The sequence below is a fragment of the Ctenopharyngodon idella genome, chromosome 21 (assembly GCF_019924925.1).
Source record: "Ctenopharyngodon idella isolate HZGC_01 chromosome 21, HZGC01, whole genome shotgun sequence".
Classification (NCBI taxonomy): Eukaryota; Metazoa; Chordata; class Actinopteri; order Cypriniformes; family Xenocyprididae; genus Ctenopharyngodon; species Ctenopharyngodon idella.
The window spans coordinates 17839369-17859898 of record NC_067240.1 but is presented as its reverse complement, the minus strand read 5'-3'; the positions used below and the strand labels follow the sequence as shown (position 1 = coordinate 17859898).

The window sequence follows — 20530 nt, the reverse complement described above, 5'->3', positions numbered from 1 at the left end:
CACTACAACATATATATATATATATATATATATATATATATAAAATTGATTAATCACGATTAATCACATCTAACATAAAAGTTTGTGTGTGTGTGTGTGTGTGTATATAAAGTGCTTTCAAATCGATTAATCACATATATCACACATATATATTTACATTGTGATGCGATTTATCGATTTATTTCTAACATATCTAAAATATTAGATAAAAATCATGAGATTTCTGAATTTTTTTTAAACTGAATGACACTGACAGTCATGATGGGTCTAAATGAATCCTTTATTTTTTATGATTTTATGATTTTTTATGATATATGAAGTGCTGTTAAATCGATTAATCGCATCTAACATAAAAGTTTGTATATAGGCCATATATATATATATATATATATATATACACACACACACACACACACACACACACACACATATATTTACATTGCAATGTGATTAATCGATTTGACAGCACTAATATATATATATATATATATATATATATACTAATATATATATATATATATATATGAATGTTTCTAATATATCTAAAATATTTGATAAAAATCATGAGATTTCTGAAAATGTAAAAAAAAAAAGTTGAATGACACTGACAGTCATGATGGGTCTAAATGGGTCCTTTATTTTTTATGATTTTCTTGTCACATGACAACAAAATGGCTTTGTGCATGTTGGTTATGTCACACTGACTTTGATTTGATGTTTTTTTTAAAAATATTAATAATGCAACAATGCTTAATTTTAAATAAATAATATTGAAAGATTATGTAAGACTACGTACAATATTTTTATTTTCAAGAATTTCACATTTTTTTCCTTATTTGCAATCACAGTTTAAGCCTTAACATCAAAATCATAAAAATGACTTTTAATTCACAAATTATAAACATGTTAATCATAGAAGAGTCTTTTTTAACTTTTGAAAAAAACAAACAAACAAAAAAAAAACTGAAATGCATTTTAAATGCTTTTTTTTTTTTTTTTTTTTTTAATAACCTCAGATCTGGACAAAAATGAGCATCAAGTCATTGACCCACAATGCATAAAATTAAAATGGCAGCCAATAAGGTGTGACTAGTCTAGTATCGCTGAAGAATTTGCTCTACTGATACTAAATCTTAATTCATATAAAATATATATTAATATTATATTATTTGCATAACAAAGTTTCAAAAAGTGCAAAACACGATTAAAACTTTTATACTTTATTATTCCATACTAATTTATTCCTTTGAGTAATACAAAAATATCTCAAAATGAAAATAAATAGTAGGATTACAAAGTCATGCAGTCACCACGTGCATCCTTCTGACATTGTTTGATGGTAAATATGAATGTGTTGAAGGGAAGTTCAGTCTTAAAGCGGTATGACGACATATCAACTTTTGCTCCTAGAGAAAAAAAATCACAGGCAGCACAGTGCATAGGGAGCCAGAGCCGACACAAATCTCCGTCAGCAACATCAACCCTCAAATCTTTCACAATGTACGAGCACATTGAAAAACACCCAACACTTTACGCTTCGACATTTAAAACGTCGCCAAAAAGAGGCGCTGCGTAACGCGAAATGTCTTTGTTTATCTGTGTATTTTCTCCGTCTCAGCGTCGCCGAAAGTCCAGTTCGGTTTTTACGTGAAGCTCCAAAAATCTATGAAATGTGTTTGCATGTTCTTCTGGATGTAGAGGTGGGATTGCGAGAATCGAAAGGTTGGTGAGCCCACACGCTCAGCTTCCCAGAAAGTACGTTTAGCAATAATTCACTATTCTCTTCCTCACGCGCTCGGCTCGGTCGAAGGCTACATGATTTCTGGAAGTGGAGAATAAGCTTTTTCTCCCTTCTTTTTGCCATCAATCTCAACGACAGGCTTGGAGAAGGGGCGCTCGGACAGTGGAAGCCCTCCCCTCTGCTCGGATCTGCCTTGGTAGGTGCGAATAAAAAAGGGGCCAGTGTTTGCAAATATGCAGATACATCGAAAGGGGGGGAATCATACTTTGTTGAAGTCTGCTCAAAGTTGGGATGTCATCTTCCTAACGATCTTGTTGGCTGGGAGAACGGGAGAATGATTGTACCGTACATTGTCAGTCGTGCTGCTGCAGACCGTACACTGGCACCGCAGAGACCCAGGTTTCAGATCATTGAGTCTAGACAAAAGGTATTTTTGTGCTGCTTTAATGTCAAATTAAATTAAGAACCGACACATATTTTTAGGGACTGGACAATATTGACTCGTTCCCGCAGATTTTTTGCTTCATTTTCTTATGGAAACACGATCACGCTTCCCAGGAAGTAATATTGCTTTGATTCTTTAGAACGCAAGTATCACATTTAATCAATTGACAGAATATATACATTGTAATCGTATTTAAATGCTATGGTGGGCTGTACAAACTTAACGCTCTCTTGAATAATTTGCTAGTAAAATTATGATTCCGATGACGTTTATGATAGTTGTTCCAGCATGTAACGACAGGTGGTATTGTAGTTATAGTGATGCGTAATGTTATAGACGCGGAACTTTTGGTCTTGCAGCAGCAGCAGCACACCTGTGCTATTACTAAAACGCGGTGGTCGTTATTATGACGGTTTATTGTAAAATAAAAAGGGCTTTTTAAATGTATTTCAGTTTGCTTGTTTAGTCGCTCGTGATTCGTGGTGATTAGTGCAACTCATCGCGGTGGGATTGGGCAAAAATGTGCGCTTCATTGTTCAATGAGAGGATATTATCTGGCTGATGTCGCCGCGGAGAGCGCGCGGGGATTTACTGCTGCAGTCCGCGGCCGACAGCGCGCGGCGCTCATGCACGCACTGTTTGTGTGATTGCCAGTCATTAACTTTCACTATGACGCAAAGAGTTGGGAGAAGTTTTCAAGCGCATTTAACTTTGAGCTATGGAAATGCTCAGGATGCCGCTCGACACATCTGGTTGAGCGAGCTCTGAAAACATGAATTATTGTCAACGTCCTCTGGATCTAGTGCTAGTGTGTAGTGCTTGCGTGTGAGAGCGTGCATGCGTGAGTGAGTGAGTGTATGTGTGTGTGTAATCGTGAAGCGGTGTGAGGAAGAAAGACAGCGGCAGGGGGAGATAGGGGTGTGCGTGTCTTGAGGGAGATGTTACGTTCGACTCCGCATTACCTGAATTACTCGATATATGCCTGCGTGACGTTGCGAAGTAATCTCACAGTTATTTTTTTAGAGACTTCATTTTCTTAGTGGCAATAGATTATCAATTACTTTAAAAGTGTCTTGAAAATTAATTTTACAAATGTTAGAAGTTTAGTGTTCTTGATTGGCTGACTGTAAAACGTTTTTTTTTTTTTTTTTTAAAGTAAACTGGTAACAAATAAATTAGACGAACACATTATGTTACAGATTAAGTCATATATATATATATATATATATATATATATATATATATATATATATATATATGCGCATGCTAGGGATGTCAATTTACATAAATTCTATAATGGATAGTTGTTTAAATTAACGATCAATTAAACGATTAAACAAACTCTTAAGGGGGCGTTTACACGACAACGATATGGTTAAAACGGAGAAGTTTTTCCTTTGAGTTTTCCGCGTACAGACGACACCATTGTCAAAATTCCCATTCATACTAATCCGTGAAAACGACTAAAAACGCTGTATGCTGCTGGCAGGCCATTAGATGGCGATGAAACGTTACAGACGGAACGTGTAATGCGCATGTGCATGACGTAATCGTTTTCACAGATTCGCGTTTTTGTTGTTTACACGGAGACCGTTTTCAAAAACGTGCACTTTGAAGCCCGTTTTTAAAAGTTTGCATTTTCAGGCCACCAAAACGCCATTGGCATGTAAATGAACGGCCAAAACGCATAAAAAGTTTTCCGTTTTTAGTTGAAAATAGTGTAGTGTAGTTATCATGTTACTTAATAACCTCTTGTTTGACCAACACAAAATAGGTGTTGTTTTAAAGCTTAGAAGCTTGGCTTTACAGGAATATGACCATCACTTAACAAGTGCTTTTAAATTTGCTGACATATTAGAGCCTGTCCACACAGAGATGCATTTAGATGTATACGTAAAAATTTTGTATTGTATCAGCGTTTTGTCCAGACGGATCCGGCATTTTGGGAGCATGAAACCTCTATTTTTTTAAACCGGGTCCCAAAGTAGATAAATCTGAAAAGGATACCTGTGCATTTTCTTGTGTACAGCCAATCCGTATATTTATATATATATAAACGATAATGTCATCACCCCACGTTTCAACCCTAGTCAGACACTGCTACGTCACGTAACAGCAACAACAACAATATTGGACTACAGCTTGTGTTCGTGCCGCAGAAGCTACTGAGCCTATTAGTAAAGTAAAACTTTATTACTAAGATTTACTAAAGTTTGTATACAGCGCGCAAGGTTTATGCATGCTCCAAGTCTTTTTCTACGTTTTTAGTGTATCTCTGTGGCAGAATTACAGCGCCACATACTGGTCTGGCATGTATACTACATCATTTTGAGTCAGTTTCAGTGGTTTGTACGCATATATTTTTTTTTGAGGCGAGGAAAAAAAAAGATCGGATAGGGAAAGCTCTGGCTTCTGTGGATGTGGCCTTAGTGGGTTTTTTCATAGCGTGAAAAAATAACTACATGAAAATGTGATCTGTAAATAATCGTATATAACAGATAAGACTTGTCACATTGTTGAAAAGTCTCCACTAGCAGAATACAACAAGTATATTTGTTTCAGTAAGAGACCAAACTATACCCAAGTATTTGCAGGAAACAGTAAACAATATACACATTATGGTTTGCGGCACGTTTTTGTTCCGAACTTCGCAAAACATTAAGAAACCATAGTAGATCACATATCGTTTTTATAGCAGGTTGTCTCGAACAAGCCCAGGCACATCATAAGACAATGTGTAGATAATGACATGACATGACTTGCTGCTTAGCTAAAGCTATAGGACTTCTGGGATTTGATTGCGTTGTGATCATGGCGCAGTGTTTTCCAGTGTCACTTGTAAGTTCAACTAAATCTTGGTGCGGTGGGTGAATATAGTAGGTAGGGACGATGTGTGGAGTCCAATCGGACTCTGTTTTACTGCTCAGATTGACAGGTTTTGATTTACCATGTGTCATAGATTAGGATTAGGAGCGCACAGCTGAAACAGCGCTGGAAGGTCATCACTCATCCACCAGGATCTTATTAGGCCTACTTGTTGTTTATTCTTTGTACTTTTATTGTGACGTTTACACAAGTAGTTCTTATGTTTAGTAAATTCACTTGTTTGGAAGGTTTTTTGGACCCTTGGTTAAGTATGTTTTGAAATAAATGGCTAGCCTACCAAATCCATTGCATGGCTTGAAGAAATGAATGAATTTAGAATCCATAACTACGCCATGCTTGCTTAATATTTCCTCGTGTGTCTGCTGCACGTGTTTTGCACATGAGCCACACACACCTCAAAACTATGCACTCTAATGATGACCTTGCTTAATCAACCATCACTAACTTTTATCGATTAAGTTATTATTGGAAATTAATCGATCATCGATTAATTGTTAGTATCCCTGATATACACTGAAATATAAAATATAAAATTTTAACTACTCAGCATTGGTGATTAGTGACATTTGTGACTGCATTAGTGTCAGATTGTGTATATATATATATATATATGGGGTGTAATGGTACACGACATGAATACAGTCGGTCACAGGCAGTCCACACTCCAATCCAGAAGGGGGCGCATGTGGTAATGCAACGCTGTTTGCTACCAGTAAAATGCGCAGAATCTCTCAATCAGTGTTTCTAAAAGAGGGAATAAAACAGCTTAAGAATAATATCTCGTAGCATTACATTTACCTCAGGCATTTAATGTCGACAGTGTTAGTTCGCTTGAGAAATGAACTCTAGAGAAGAGCATTTCGTATATACACTATATTAGCCTATTCATTATATTCACTTAACCTGTTAGTAGTGTCTTGATTATTAATATAAATAAATAAATAAATTGTCATGAAAACCACAGTTTAATTAAAAAAAGCAATTTTATGTTTAGTTTTCTCCCCCCCTGCTGTACCGAACCCGTACCGTACCATGACTTCAAAAACGTAGTACATACCGAACCGCCATGTTTGTGTACCGTTACACCCCTAATATACATATATATATATATATATATATATATATATATATATATATATATATATATAAAACTAGAGAAACTAAAAGCAATTATTTTCACAGTGGAACAATTGTTTAAAAACAGTCGATGGTCAGGGCCGCTTATATCCTGTCAGTCAAAAGGGGGTGGAAAAAACGTGTCAGACTGCAATTCATACTGTGTGTGAAGAAAAATACTGTTGTGTTGAATTTAAGTTAACAAGGCAAAAACGCATTAACGGTCAAAAATAGTAACATAAAAGCAGGCTCTATTTGACCCTATGAATCACCCATATTCAAGCCAGGGTTGCCAGATTCGCAGTTTTTCCCTACACCAAACATTATTTGTAGTGCACCCTCCCATCCAATAATTGGAAAAAACTTTGTTCTTTGTTACTTCTGATAAGAAACAAAGTCTCAGCTTTCAAATTCTGTCCATTTTATCACACAAGTCTTTTATAGCATTATATAAGTTATAGCATGAAAAAACATGAATAAACATCAAAAGATATGTTGAAAGATACAGTACAACTTACCGAATCATATCTCATGTAATCGCTCAATTTGTGTTTCAACCGCAGAAAGACGCCAATAGAACAGCTTGTGATCAATATGTCATGTAACATTCTATTTACCTCAGGAAAGTTATCCAGCATTCACAGTTTGTTAGTTAGCTATCAAAAAACACTAGAGAGGAACTTATTTACTGTTAATTATATATGTATGTTTGAATAAATTTGCCATGAAGGCAAGTGTTTATGAAAACTACCTTATGTGCGACTGAGTTCTATACAAACATTTCCATTTTTAAATGTAAATATTATTTCTGAAAATAAATACCAGTTGAATATAATTCATTTTAACCTCTAATATTATAGTAATATACCAAATGAAAGGGTTCCCTGTGTAATTTTTCAGCATTAGTTGGGAGAGTTTTTTTTTTAAATCGGTATCAGCAGATATCATTCTTAATAATCGGCTATCGTATCGGCTGAGAAATTTAGCATCGGTGCCTCTCTATTTAAAACATAAAACTCTTGTTCACTGCAGGATTGTATGGTTGGTATTGAATAGGCGGAGGACCAATTAGTTGCGTGTTTGTCCCTAGGGAGGAGGCACGAGGTCTCTTTGTAAACAGCTTCACATGACATATTACCATTAGAGGCCTTTCAAACCTAAATATGCATATATTAATACATTTTGTCAGTAAACATGAATGTTTAATAGTCTGCTGAGGAGACATACTGAATGTTTCTTCCAGTTCATTCATTCATTCATTCATCTAAAATGAATGTCAGTGTGTTCTAAGACACATTGCAACTGTCACATATGAACAGTAATTGATGAATACAGCAAATGGAAATTAGAGGAGAAACTATGCCTATGATTTAAAGATTTTAAGGATTTACAGGAAGCAAAGTTTAATATTTCCAAACCATCTTCTCAAATTGCTGTTTGGGTGTAATTAGCCATTACTAGACTTCCTTCCTTTTAATGTAGCAATATCAGTCATAAAATTCTCCAGACACGTCTTTATGTAGCTATTATCCTGTGCTTTAGTACATTAATGATTCTGCTGAATATGTGTGTAGCAGCTATCATAGCCGCACTACTTTTATACTTTTTGACACTCAGGGTATTGTAGTTTTCCAAATCAATATTATCAGATTAACTTAAAACATTTCAGACACATTTTTGCCTTTGGCATGTTGATATTTTAGCAATTATTATTCTTAGTGTCCTTTTGACTCCAAGGACATTGAGAAAGGAAGAGCCCACAATTGTTGCTCTATTCCATCGTGTCATTGTGTGACAAATTGGTTCAATTGATCAGCACATTAGCACAGTTTCAGTCGCTCAAAATTTATGAGCTCCGAAAGTATTAGCATCTGCAGTGATTGATCATATCCTGTAACATTATACCAATAACAACATTGATGTCTTGCTAGTCACATAGAGTGTCCAAAAGTGGTCTAGTTAGTGTTTAGCTAGTTATACAATAGTTTAACTCTAGTGCTAATTGCTAGCATCAACACTTTAGCTGTCATTATAGCAGAACTAAAACGGCAACAGTGTCTGTTTCTCTCAACTTTGTGTGCTTTTTCCACGCTGTCTGGTCGGTGTTGCCTTTCCTGTTCAGCTGTAAGTTTCTTGACCTCTCAACCTCTGTTTGAAAACGAATCCTCTCTTGTCAGTCCAATTCACCAAGGTCATTGCTCATTCTTCCCCTTTGATCAAAGAATAATATCCTCAAAGGCTAATATCTTACATTTGTGATACATTGGACGTGAAACAAAATAGGATATTGTAGTTAACTTAATGACAGCTTTAGGAAAGAGCTATTTATATTCCTTCCTCACTTCTTAATGGTTTCATTTCTGTTTTTAGATCATATGAGGTAACGCTGCTGATTGCCGTTACAGCACAGTCCCGTTTTGTCCTTTGTCACCCCTAACCAGTCAGACATTATTGATTATGAAGAGTAAAGAGGCGCTCTGGAGAGCTGAACTGATCAAACTGGTGTATTTTGGCCATCTCTGACACCAATTTATTATATTACTTTCAGTTTCAGGATGGAACAAAAATGTGTTTGTTACATTCATATCTGCAATTCGTGGGAAACGACTGACAGAAGCAACCAATGAATGATTAATCAGCTGAACTGATTCTGACCATATGACAGATGAGATCGGTCTGTGAATGATGGTCATGTTTAAGACAGTTTGTTCTCAGTCTGATTATTCTTTCAGTTGGTTTATTTATTGACTCATCTGACTTCATGCCTTTTTCTCTAATATTTTGGAGCTTTGACATTCCATATTAGCTATAAATGGGTCATTATGTTTCCTCTACTGAGCTGCTGATTACATGGTTAAGGGTCTGATTACACAAGCTCTATTTGAATGAATACAAAGCATTACAATCATTCATAACCATGTTTTTGAATAGGGCTAGGTTAATTGCGTTGGGCTCTGGCTTGCCGTCTTTACAGCGGTGAGTGAGGCATTGTGCTGCCGCAAAGAAAAGAATGCGGTGTGTGGCCTGAGGTACGGTGCGCACCTCTTAAACCCCAGCACATAATCAGGTACATTAAAAGTTTTCAACACCTCAGCTGAGCCTGAACTGCACGACATCTGCGTCAGCATACTGCTGTACTGTTGAGTCATCTGCCCGTTTATTTGAAGACAAACCCCAAGAAAAGGACAAATATTTTCACAACTTCATCAACGACGTTTGGATATTTGTAATTTGATTGGCTTCTACTTTGGACCGTAACTACCACAAAATCAGAGGAACACATCCCACCCAATATTCAGATCAGTAAATAAATATAGTTCTTACAATGTATCTTAAAAGACCCGATATGATAAAGGGACAAGTGATTAAAGTCTTCCATGTAAATCTTTTTGTTTTTGTCCTAACCAAAGAAGACTGATAGGACATTTAGTCAATTACTTCTAATTTGGGATGCATCTGTTTTGGCCAAAAGTCATCCTTATTGGTCTGATTAGTAAAAATGATAATATATAAGACGATAAATTATAGCCAGACGACCATAGGACCCCACATTACCTACCTAATTTTGAAAAACAAATAGGCTATATGTTTACTCAGAGCCTATAAGCTTGTTTCCACCACAGAATAAAAATTGTGACTTTTTATCTCACAATTCTCAGAATTGTGTGATATAAACTCACAATTGTGAGTTATAAAGTCAGAATTGCATGATATAAAGTCGCACTTGAGTGTTATAAAGTCAGAATTGCGAATGATTTTTTCCTCAGAATTGGATTTTTTTATAACTCGAAACTGCGAGTTTTTATCTCACAATTCTGAGAGAAGTCAGAATTGCGAGACATAAACTCACAGTTGCAAGAAAAAAGTCAGAATTGTGAGATATAAACTCACAATTCTGATTTTCTTAGTTCTCATTTCTGACTATAACTCACAATTGCTAGAAAAAAGTCTCAGAATTGCGAGAAAAAAGTCAAAATTGCGAGGTATAAACTTACAATTGCAAAAAAAGTCAGAATTGTGAGAAAAAAAGTCAGAATTGCAAGATATAAACTCACAATTGAATGAAAAAAAGTTTATATCCTGCATTTCTGACTTTATAACTCGCAATTGTGAGTTTATATCTCACAATTCTGACTTTATAACCCGAAATTGTGAGTTTATATCTCACAATTCTGACTTTATAACTCGAAATTGTGAGTTTATATCTCACAATTCTGACTTTATAGCTCACAATTGCAAAAAAAAAAGTCAGAATTGTGAGATATAAATAATTGCAAAAAAAAGTCAGAATTGCGAGAAAAAAGTCAGAATTGCAAGATATAAACTCACAATTGAATGAAAAAAGTCAGAATTGCGAGTTTATAGCCGGCAATTCTGACTTTATAGCTCGCAATTGCAAAAAAAAAAGTCTGAATTGCGAGAAAAAAGTCAGAATTGCAAGATATAAACTCACAATTGAATGAAAAAAAGTTTATATCCTGCATTTCTGACTTTATAACTCGCAATTGTGAGTTTATATCTCACAATTCTGACTTTATAACCCGAAATTGTGAGTTTATATCTCACAATTCTGACTTTATAACTCGAAATTGTGAGTTTATATCTCACAATTCTGACTTTATAGCTCACAATTGCAAAAAAAAAAGTCAGAATTGTGAGATATAAATAATTGCAAAAAAAAGTCAGAATTGCGAGAAAAAAGTCAGAATTGCAAGATATAAACTCACAATTGAATGAAAGAAGTCAGAATTGCGAGTTTATAGCCGGCAATTCTGACTTTATAGCTCGCAATTGCAAAAAAAAAAGTCTGAATTGCGAGAAAAAAGTCAGAATTGCAAGATATAAACTCACAATTGAATGAAAAAAGTTATATCCCGCAATTCTGACTTTATAACTCGCAATTGTGAGTTTATATCTCACAATTCTAAGAAAAGAAGTTGGAATTTCAAGATAAAAAGTCGCAATTTTTATTCCGTGGTGGAAACAACTTCCATAATTATTTTTATATTTAGCACACAGGCTTTTTTGTTTTGTTTTATATTGTTTCATGTTTTACATAGGCATATATCATTTCTTTTCTTTGTTTGTAAAATGATTGTGGGATAAGAAAGACAGCTTTCTGCAGTTGCACTATTTTTAAAATGAAAAGAATTTAGGTTTGTCATAAACAACTGGACTTTTATGGTGAGCATTTCTTTTTGTATTCAGTCTCACAAAAGGAAAATTTATATATAATATCTGCCAATAAGTAGTTTATCAGCTTCAAAATATAAATATTATCTGTTATAAGTGTCGGATAAAAGTCACACATTGTGCATCCCTATTTATTTATGTGGCGTTACACTGAGTAACTTAGCCTATTATGAAATATAATTGGCCCAAAATGTAGCTTCACAACTGTGAATTAAACATGAAATATGTTATGAGTTTGTGTCACATCACACAACAGACAAATTGCTGATTATTTTAAGTCCTTACTATTATATGCAAGCGTACTGGACATTGAAACAGCATAGCTAGTGAACAGCAATTATATGTGGCAGAAAAAAATTACACTGTCAAGGAGGAATGAAGAAAATGTTGCAATGACAATAATTTGACTTAATTTGAAAAATCTGTGACTTAATTAGACAAAAATGTTGGAAGAGCGTGAAGTTCTTGTGTTTGACAGAATGTGGGATGAGTTGATAAAATCAGAGGGTCTGAAGAGGCATGATTTGACGTGAGTCCTCAGTGAATACTGTGACACAGGTGCAGAGAAGCTGCAAGATAGTTTAACTTAAAGGTGGACCTGATGTTGAAGAGGTTACAATGATTGACAGGAACCGATGTGGAGGCAGCGACAGACAAATTCACTTATTTCAGCTTTTACGAGACATCAGCAAACACAGGTCATGTGTTACGGGAGCAGACAGTGTGTGATGCTTAGTAACCATCACACACTGTGTTTGCATTTTATTTGCTGTGAGATCAATGGTAGCATATTACAGTCGATAGCATCCGGTTCACTGGGAAGCCGTGTGACTGAATTTACTCGTAACGGAAAAAAACTTCTCAAAACAGGAGGAAGCAAATCGATTAATTTATGTCCAGTGGGCTTATTTGCTTAGTCATTTTGTGGGCCCATTTCCATCACCCTAATGGTTACTTTGGGAACAGTAATTAAGCAAGTAGTGCTAACATTGAGCCACCTGTCCCTTGCCTTTTTCTTATCCCATCTGACTGACCGCACTGCTTCTTTCGCACACGTTGTCATTCTTAAGACTTTTTCAGAAAATTGCACTACGGTTCAAAAGTTTGGGCTCAGTATGTTTTAATGTTTTTTAAACAGTATCTTATGCTCACCAAGGCTGCATTTATTTGATCAAAAATGTAGTAAAAACTTTTTAATATATACAGTATTGTGCAAAAGTCTAGGGCCACCAACAGCTTTGTTGTTTTCATAATATTTTAATGACCATCCATATTTATTTTTCACTCTCTTTATTACGATACAAACAGAAAATACAGGAAATATGTACACAAAATGTAAAAAGAAAAAATCTGAACAAAATTGTTTCTTTAGGCAAAAATTTATATTCAGTGTACACACAGTATTAAGTGTGACCTCCTGGACTTCTTCCATTTTCTCAAAGAAGAAAATCTGAGAAACTTCCCATCAGATTTTGAAAGTTTTCTTGGCCTTCCAGTCCTTTTCCGTTCCATTTAGGTTTAAGAGAGCCAGGTTCCTGCTATTGCTCAAGTGTAAGGGGAGGTCACTAAATACTTGCCACTTTAGCCTATAGAAGCTGTTTTTTCTGATGTTTTAATAGTGCATACAAATTTACTGTATTTTTTGGTTATATTCTAATAAAGAGTCTGCGAAATAATTATATATGGTCATTATATCATTGCTAAAACACCATCTAATGGTGGCCTAAGACTTTTGCACAGTATGGGTCATTGACGAATAAGGTTTTTAAAAGTGTAAAAAAAAAACCCTAATGGAGATATAATTAATTTTGAAGTTTTATTAAGTGTTAACAATGAGATTATGTGGTTTTTATAATCAGTTAACACTGCTTTTGTCATCTTTTTTTACTAGATGGACAAAATTTGTCACCAAAAAAGTCATTCGGTTTAATCAAAATTTCGGTTTTACTGAATGATACTTTTAGTTATACCGAATGACGATATTTTCAAACAATGCTAACAGGCTGATATCTAGCTAGCTAGCTGGCAAAAGGACAGTCAAACATTTTATATTTAGTATAAGTTTTTAAAATATTACAACATTTTCCATGTTTTATAGCGGTTGTACCGAATGACCTGATGTTTCGGGACATGCGTATGAGCAAGTAAAAACATGAATTTTTCAAATAGTTAAGAGAGACTTACTTTGCTTCACGACCATGTGGTCCTTTGCAGGTGTCTGAATGATGTCACATCCTGTCACATGATATTGACCGCATGACTTGATCCAGTATGGTCCCTTTATATTGGTTACTCTGAATGACATCAATGAAATTCATTTTTCCGGACATTCTCATAACAAAGCAACGACTTCTACACATAATTTTAATACCATTTTGCACTATGTTAATATATGATGTTATAAAATCATGCCAGAATAAAAATATATATACATTTATTACATTTTAAGATATTTTAATCACAAATGAAATGGCTGTATTGGCCTTTGTACGGTTAAACCGAATGACCTTTTGACACTTCAAAATCTTTAAAATACGTTTATATGTAGCAAAATATAATTAAAACCTTTGGGATTCAATAAAAGAGATCTAGTTGTACTACCTTACATAATTTGGATGGCATATCTTTGTTTTTTATTATTATTAAGGCCTTTGGACAAAAAAAATGACCCGTCACGTCATTGACCCATATAAAAAATATTTTAAAATATAATTACAATTTACAAGAACTGTTTAATATTTCAATATATTTAAAATGTAATTTAATTCTGTGATGGAAAAGCCGAATTTTCAGCAGTCTTCTTCAGTCTTACTCCAGATCCTTCAGAAATCATTCTAATATGCTGATTTGGTGCTTAAGAAATATTTCTTATTATTATCAATGTTGAAAACAGTTGTGCTGCTTAATATATTTGTGAAAACTGATACTTTTTTTTTTTTTTTTTTTTTTTTTTACAGGATTCTTTGATGAATAGAAAGTTTTAAAAAAGCAGCATTTATTTGAAATAGATATCTTTTGTAACAATGCAAATGTCTTTGCTATCACTTTTGATCAATTTGATGCATCCTATAAATAAAAAAATAAACTTTTGAATGGTAGTGTACACTGGTCTGGCCGTCTGGGATTACAGCATATCATAACATAGAAACAAAACAATAACACAGATAGGAGTGTATATTATCATGGGGACGGACTACGAAGTGCTGCTAGGATAACGCTTGGTGTGTGGTAGTGTGTGGCCAACTGTTGGCTTGGTGCAGCAACCATAAGAGTGGAACGGATTTGAGATTTGCCATATTGCCATTCCAAGCCAGGATAAAAGAGAAACCACGGGCTGTCCATCGCAAGCAGGCATGGTCGGTTAGAGACATGTTTTTCTCCTTAGCTTTGGATGGGAAATGAGTCATTGCTGCTAATACTGAATAAAAACGCTGCTATGTAATTTCAGTGCTTTTGGGACGTGAAGGTCGGGTGCTTCCATAGTCCCAGCAAGAGATGTGTGTGGCGGGGAAGGTTTGGCAGGCGTGAGGTAAGGCAGCCTGGTGCAGTGTGGCCCCTGGTTTGGGAAGGAGAACGAGAGGAGAGACAGAGAGAGAGAGAGAGAAAGAGGCTGGCTGTGGTCCGCTGGCGCCACAGACCCCTGAGCTGGGGAGAATGCGGGGGCTGCGCTCCTGCCTTTGAAGCTTTACCTCCCACTAATTCTGGCCTTCCAATTTCCACACACTGCGTAGATCCCCTCCACCACCCCCTATCCTCTCCTCTCTCCCTCCCTGTCCCTTTGTTTCCCTTATAAGGACTGGCCCGGCCATTTCCTCAGCTTTTCTCAGTGGGGTTGTGTGTGTGTGGGTGTTTGTGGATGTCTCTGTTGTGGACGGGGGGCGGCCAATAAAAAACAAGAGTTGAGTTTTTGGTGTTTGGATTCTGTCATGAGGTAAATTTCTGTGTCTGGAAGTTCAACAACGTTCTGTCATGTTTCATATTTCACAGTGTGACTGACAACAGGTCTCTTTGGATTATGTTACACCAAAAAAGCATTTTTTCAAGTTTGATAATGTGATTTTTGAAGTAAATTTCTGTAAAAAAAAAAAACATTCCAACTGATTAAGTGGAAAGTAATAAATTCCTTTGTGCCATCTTAAAATATGTTAATACATTTGAATTAAGCTGAGATAAACACTCTAGGATATAATTAGGTCATCAGGGAGGTAACAAAGTTGACAGTTGTACTTTTTTTTTTCTTGACATTACAAGCCTTGCACTCAAGGTCATTAACTATATTATAAAAAAATAAAACATGGTTGACATTTTAAGATGGGCACCTACTCTCAAATGTACCAAAACACAAGCTATAGTGCTAAAAAGAGGAGACATTGTCCTTGGAAAGTTCCCTTCTTGAAAGGATGAAGGTTTTTGTTTTGTTTTTTTGGATTTATAAAATAGTTCATTAGTTTAAAAGACAAAAAAAAAAAAAATGATGGTAACAGGGTTGAAGCATAACATGGGGGCTAAAAACTAAAATCGAAACACTATACAGAGAGAACAAAAACAAAATAGCTTTTAATTCTATTTATTTTGATCAAAAATATGGATATTTGCTAATACATCAAGAAGTGGGGTCATGCAGAAAAACAAAGTAAAAATTATGGATTTTGTCTGTTTAGAGAAATATCTACATTAGCACATTGTAAAAAAACAGAGTACTTCATGTGCTTGGCCCTTCAATATGAGTAGTACAGTATTCACTCCCACTATTACTGCAATGAATGAAAGAACAGACGTGATCAGGTTTATGTTTGCACAGGTGACATCGCACTTTTAGAAGTTATGTTATTGACTTTATTCATTAGAAAACTATACTGAAGTTTGACTTGCATTTGCCAAAGACATATTGATTTATTCTCACAAAAGTTGATGTTATTCATTTTCTCTAATACATGTGCTGATAAAGGGAAGTTAAAGGTGCAGTAGGTGATCTGGGAAAAGCTAACTTTTCATTGAAAGCATATGCTCCCATACGATCCAAAGCCACGCCTCCTCCAAAACACATGAAGGCACAAACACACAGCTGCTCTCGGCCAAGCGTCACAAGAGACGGCGTTACACTACCTCATGTCTCAAAGCAAAAAACATTACAATAATAATGAACGTAAACAACTTAGAGAGCTTGTAACTGACTGCTGCAGATTCATTTCAGTGTTGATACTGTTGACATGGGAATGCATAATTCCGGGTCTGAGGACATGAACAGCTCCAGTTAGAACGTCACGGGTTGCCATCTCTTAATTGACCATTCGCAAAGACCCGCCCCCTTTAGTTACTGTTGCTACGTCCGACATGCCACGCCTCTCTCACGCCACACATCATGTTCTCACGCAGTGAAAAATACATTGCGGAGCAAAGAGGACACTGACAATGCATCAACAGACAAGACAGAGCAGGTTACTTTTGATATGAAACAAAGTCTCAAATTTCAAATTTTGTAATTTTCAAAGAAATTTAAACAGTAAATACCATTTTGTGGCTCTTTAATGTGTCGTGACAGATCGCTGTAGCGCCTCATTTCAAGCGGCTCTTGAACCAATCATCTCTTCCTACTAGTTAATTTGTAGCATCAAATAAACATGAATGAACATCAGAAGGAATGTTGTTTCAACCGCGGAAAGACGTCAATACACAGCATATTTCAAGTTCAAATCCACCGACGTTAATCTACTAACTCCCCTGACTGTTTTGTCAGACAAAATGGCGGATTCAGAGTTACGATTGGTCAGATCGCCTGTCAATCACACTCCCGGCGAAGGGTCAATTACTGTAGTTATGGTGTAAAAGAAGCATAAGCTTGTTGTTTTGATTCAGTAGGAACTGTAAAAGATGGCTGCTGTTTGTTTGTGGTGCTCCTTGACTGACGTCTGTCTACATAAACTCTACATAGCATGAAACGCCCTGATGACATGAGGTCTGCGCGAACAGGGTGTGCGAGGGTATGTAAAAACATATGCTGACAGACAGGTGGGACATCATATTATATCATTCAGAACGAATATAATAATTGGATGAACATTTTATGGTCCTCTGCCTTCCACAGACGATATATATTTTTAAAAATACATTTAGACCGTTTTACATAGTGATTGCTAACAGGATATGAGGAGACTTTAACCAGCATAACAAAAAAAATTTCTGTAGAGAATCACCTATTGCACCTTTAATAGGTTCATTTAAGCTTACTGTTCAGTATGTTGTATGCCAGTATGTCTGATGTCTGAGCTATGACTATGTCACATCTTTTACAGAAACAGTGAGTCTTGCTTTTCTTAAAAGCTAATTGTGAAACAATGATTTCATGGTTTAGTTTTTTACTTTTTTATTATTCAAAGTGCTTTTTATCACATCATCTGGCCTTGCTACCGTTCATTTCTGTCTCATTTTTGCTTTTACTCCTTCTACATAGCATTTGAAGATAAATGTACATATTGATTTCTCAGGCACAGCAGGGGCATCAGTACAGCACTCAATAAAATGTTGGAGCCATGCGAAAGAAAGGTCCAAATCGCAGCTCACTGTTCACAGCCACTGTTTTTTTTGTTGTCAAGGTCACTTTTAAGCATCAGAATGCTTTCAACATCTTTCTGTCTCTCTTTCCTTCTGTCTTTCTGTCTTAGTTTACAGGTTGCCGGCGGAAAGATGTGGATGAGGGCTGAAGTCTAGAGCTGAGGGCATCGGGGTCTGCCTGCCATTGGCCGGCCATTTCGCCCGTTACGGGGAGGCACCACCCTCACCTGGGTACTGAGCGGATCGCGAGACCTGCCTGGCTCCTCCCTCGGCAGCCCCCGTCCCCTCCCCAACCCCGCCCCCCCTCCCACGCTCACACCCCGGGGCTGGACCATGTCTGGCAGACAGCCGGAGGGCAGCCGGACACCCAAGGCCCAGGACCAGGACACGGACCAGGACTGCGGGGAGGACAGCCCCGTCATCGAACGCCGCAACCGGAGCGGCATCATCAGCGAGCCCCTCAGCAAGAGCCTGAAGAGGTCTCGCACCCTCTCGCAGTACACCGCCGCGTGCCCCCAGACCACCAACGGACTGAAACACAACGGCCAGGCAAAGAGCCACGCGGCCAAGCCCCAACCCGCCCAGCAGCAGCCGCAGCAGCCTTCCGCCTCGGCCTTGGTGCCGAGCAAGCTGGATCGGACCCTCGAGCAGGTGTTGGAGGGACAGAACGGCCTGTTGCACTTTGCCCAGGCAGCTGCGCTGCTTAAGCGGGCGGGCATGGAGCACATGCTGCTGCCAGGGGGAATGGGAGTGGGCGTGGGCGGGGGCGAGGTTGGGACGGTTGACCTGGAGGGGGCGTCGGTGGCCGACACGGTTGGGGGTCACACAGACTTCCCGTACGGCGTGGGCGGCGGCTTCCCCTTCAACCCGGGGCTGTTCATCATGACGCCAGCCGGAGTCTTCCTGGCTGACAGCGCACTGCACATGGCCGGCTTGACGGAGTACCCAGTGCAAAGCGAGCTAGCCTCCGCCATCAGCTCCGGAAAGAAGAAAAGGAAACGCTGTGGGATGTGTCCACCTTGCCGGCGCAGGATTAACTGCGAGCAGTGCAGCAGTTGCCGGAACCGCAAGACGGGCCACCAGATCTGCAAGTTCCGCAAGTGCGAGGAGCTCAAGAAGAAACCGTCTGCTGCACTGGAGGTAAACGATACTGAGACTCTGTGAGCTTTATAAATCCCTTTAGTTGCTTTTGTTCACTAATATTACAGAGGGAATGTTTTGTGGCCAGAAAGCATAATAAGATTGGTTGCTTCAAATTCGGGTGAACTTTGTACTCAGTGGCGATGTTGAGAGAGCCTCTGCTGAGGGTTAGGCTGGGAGATGAGGCTTTGGGGTGACAGGTGGCACTGACAGTAGAGGGGGAGGGAGATACGGCCAGACATGCACCATGGGGTTTGTTCTAATCTGCCCCCCACTGCGGCATCACGTCACTCTTCCCACATCATGCCTCTGTGACACTACTAGGACACTCCTCAGAGACATGACGCCCTCCAGTATGACTGCTTTTATAGGTCCCTGCATTCATTAGACTGGTTTTATAGAGTGATGCGGTTTGAAAGATGCTACTTTTGCTAAGATCAAGAATCGTATCGAGGTGGTTTCATCAACCCGTTGGTATGTTTAAGGATGTAGCGGTGGGCATGATGTAGACGTATTTGTGTATGTGTTTTTATGTGCGACGTAATCCATCTGGCTACAGGGCTGTCATCTGGAGCACCAGGTGTCAGTGACGAACAGCCCACCCCCTACACTCTTTTATCAGTGGGGGCTGATGGTCCTCCAAACTTCTTGCTGAGGTCATTCCGAGTTATTCGGATTGTACAAATGCCCACATTTCAATAGTGTTTGAAGTCATTATGAAATCAAAATGAAGCCCATTTACATAATGCACATTCCTGGTCTGATTGTGAATGATCAGTGTATGCTATTCCAAAGAAAAAATAGGAACACTTTGCAATACGGTTCAATTTATCAACATTATTTAATGCATTTGGTATAACGAACTAACAATAACAATTTTACAGCATCCATTAGTTACACCAGTTTATATCCAACAATGTTCATTTATAAATATGCTATTGTTCATTGTTATAATTTTTTGCATGTTAAAAATGTATTAGTATGTAACACATGTACATTAACCTAGATTTAAAAATGCTATAAACGTATTTTTCATTGTTAGTTCATGTTAGCGATTGCATTAATTAACCTTTACTTAATGAACCTCATTGTAAAGTGTTTCATATTTGATACTTTTTTTTTTTTTAAATGGTCTCTTATGCTCACCAAGGCTGCATTTATCAAAAGTACAGTAAAAAAATAAACCAGCAATATTGTGAAATATTACAATTTAAAACAAAATAACTGTTTTGTTTTGTTTTTTATTTTAAAAAATCTTAAAATGTAATTTATTCCTGTGATAGGAAAGCAGTCATTACTCCATTCTTCAGTGTCACATGATTCTTCAGAAATCATTCGAATATGCTGAATTGGTGCTCAAGAAACATTCTTATTATTATCAATGTGGAAAATAGTTGTGCTGCCTAATATTTTTGTGGAAACCATGATACATTTTTTTTATTATTCTTTGATGAATA

At 37.2% G+C, this 20530-nt stretch overlaps 1 protein-coding gene across 4 annotated transcripts in view; it reads left to right on the top strand.

Moving 5' to 3' along the window:
* Window positions 1-1437: 1437 nt before the first annotated feature.
* The window catches only part of cxxc5a (CXXC finger protein 5a), a 31297-nt gene continuing 12204 nt past the window's right edge, over window positions 1438-20530 (top strand). The window contains exons 1-2 of one of the 4 annotated variants that reach the window (XM_051878126.1): window positions 1438-1937; window positions 18044-19073. In XM_051878126.1, the coding sequence (XP_051734086.1) occupies window positions 18267-19073 (807 nt within the window). In that variant the 5' untranslated portion in view covers window positions 1438-1937; window positions 18044-18266. Of the gene's footprint in view, window positions 1942-1968; window positions 2169-18043; window positions 19074-20530 lie in introns of those variants that run through there. The other 3 variants (XM_051878129.1, XM_051878130.1, XM_051878128.1) reach the window with 3 other exon arrangements.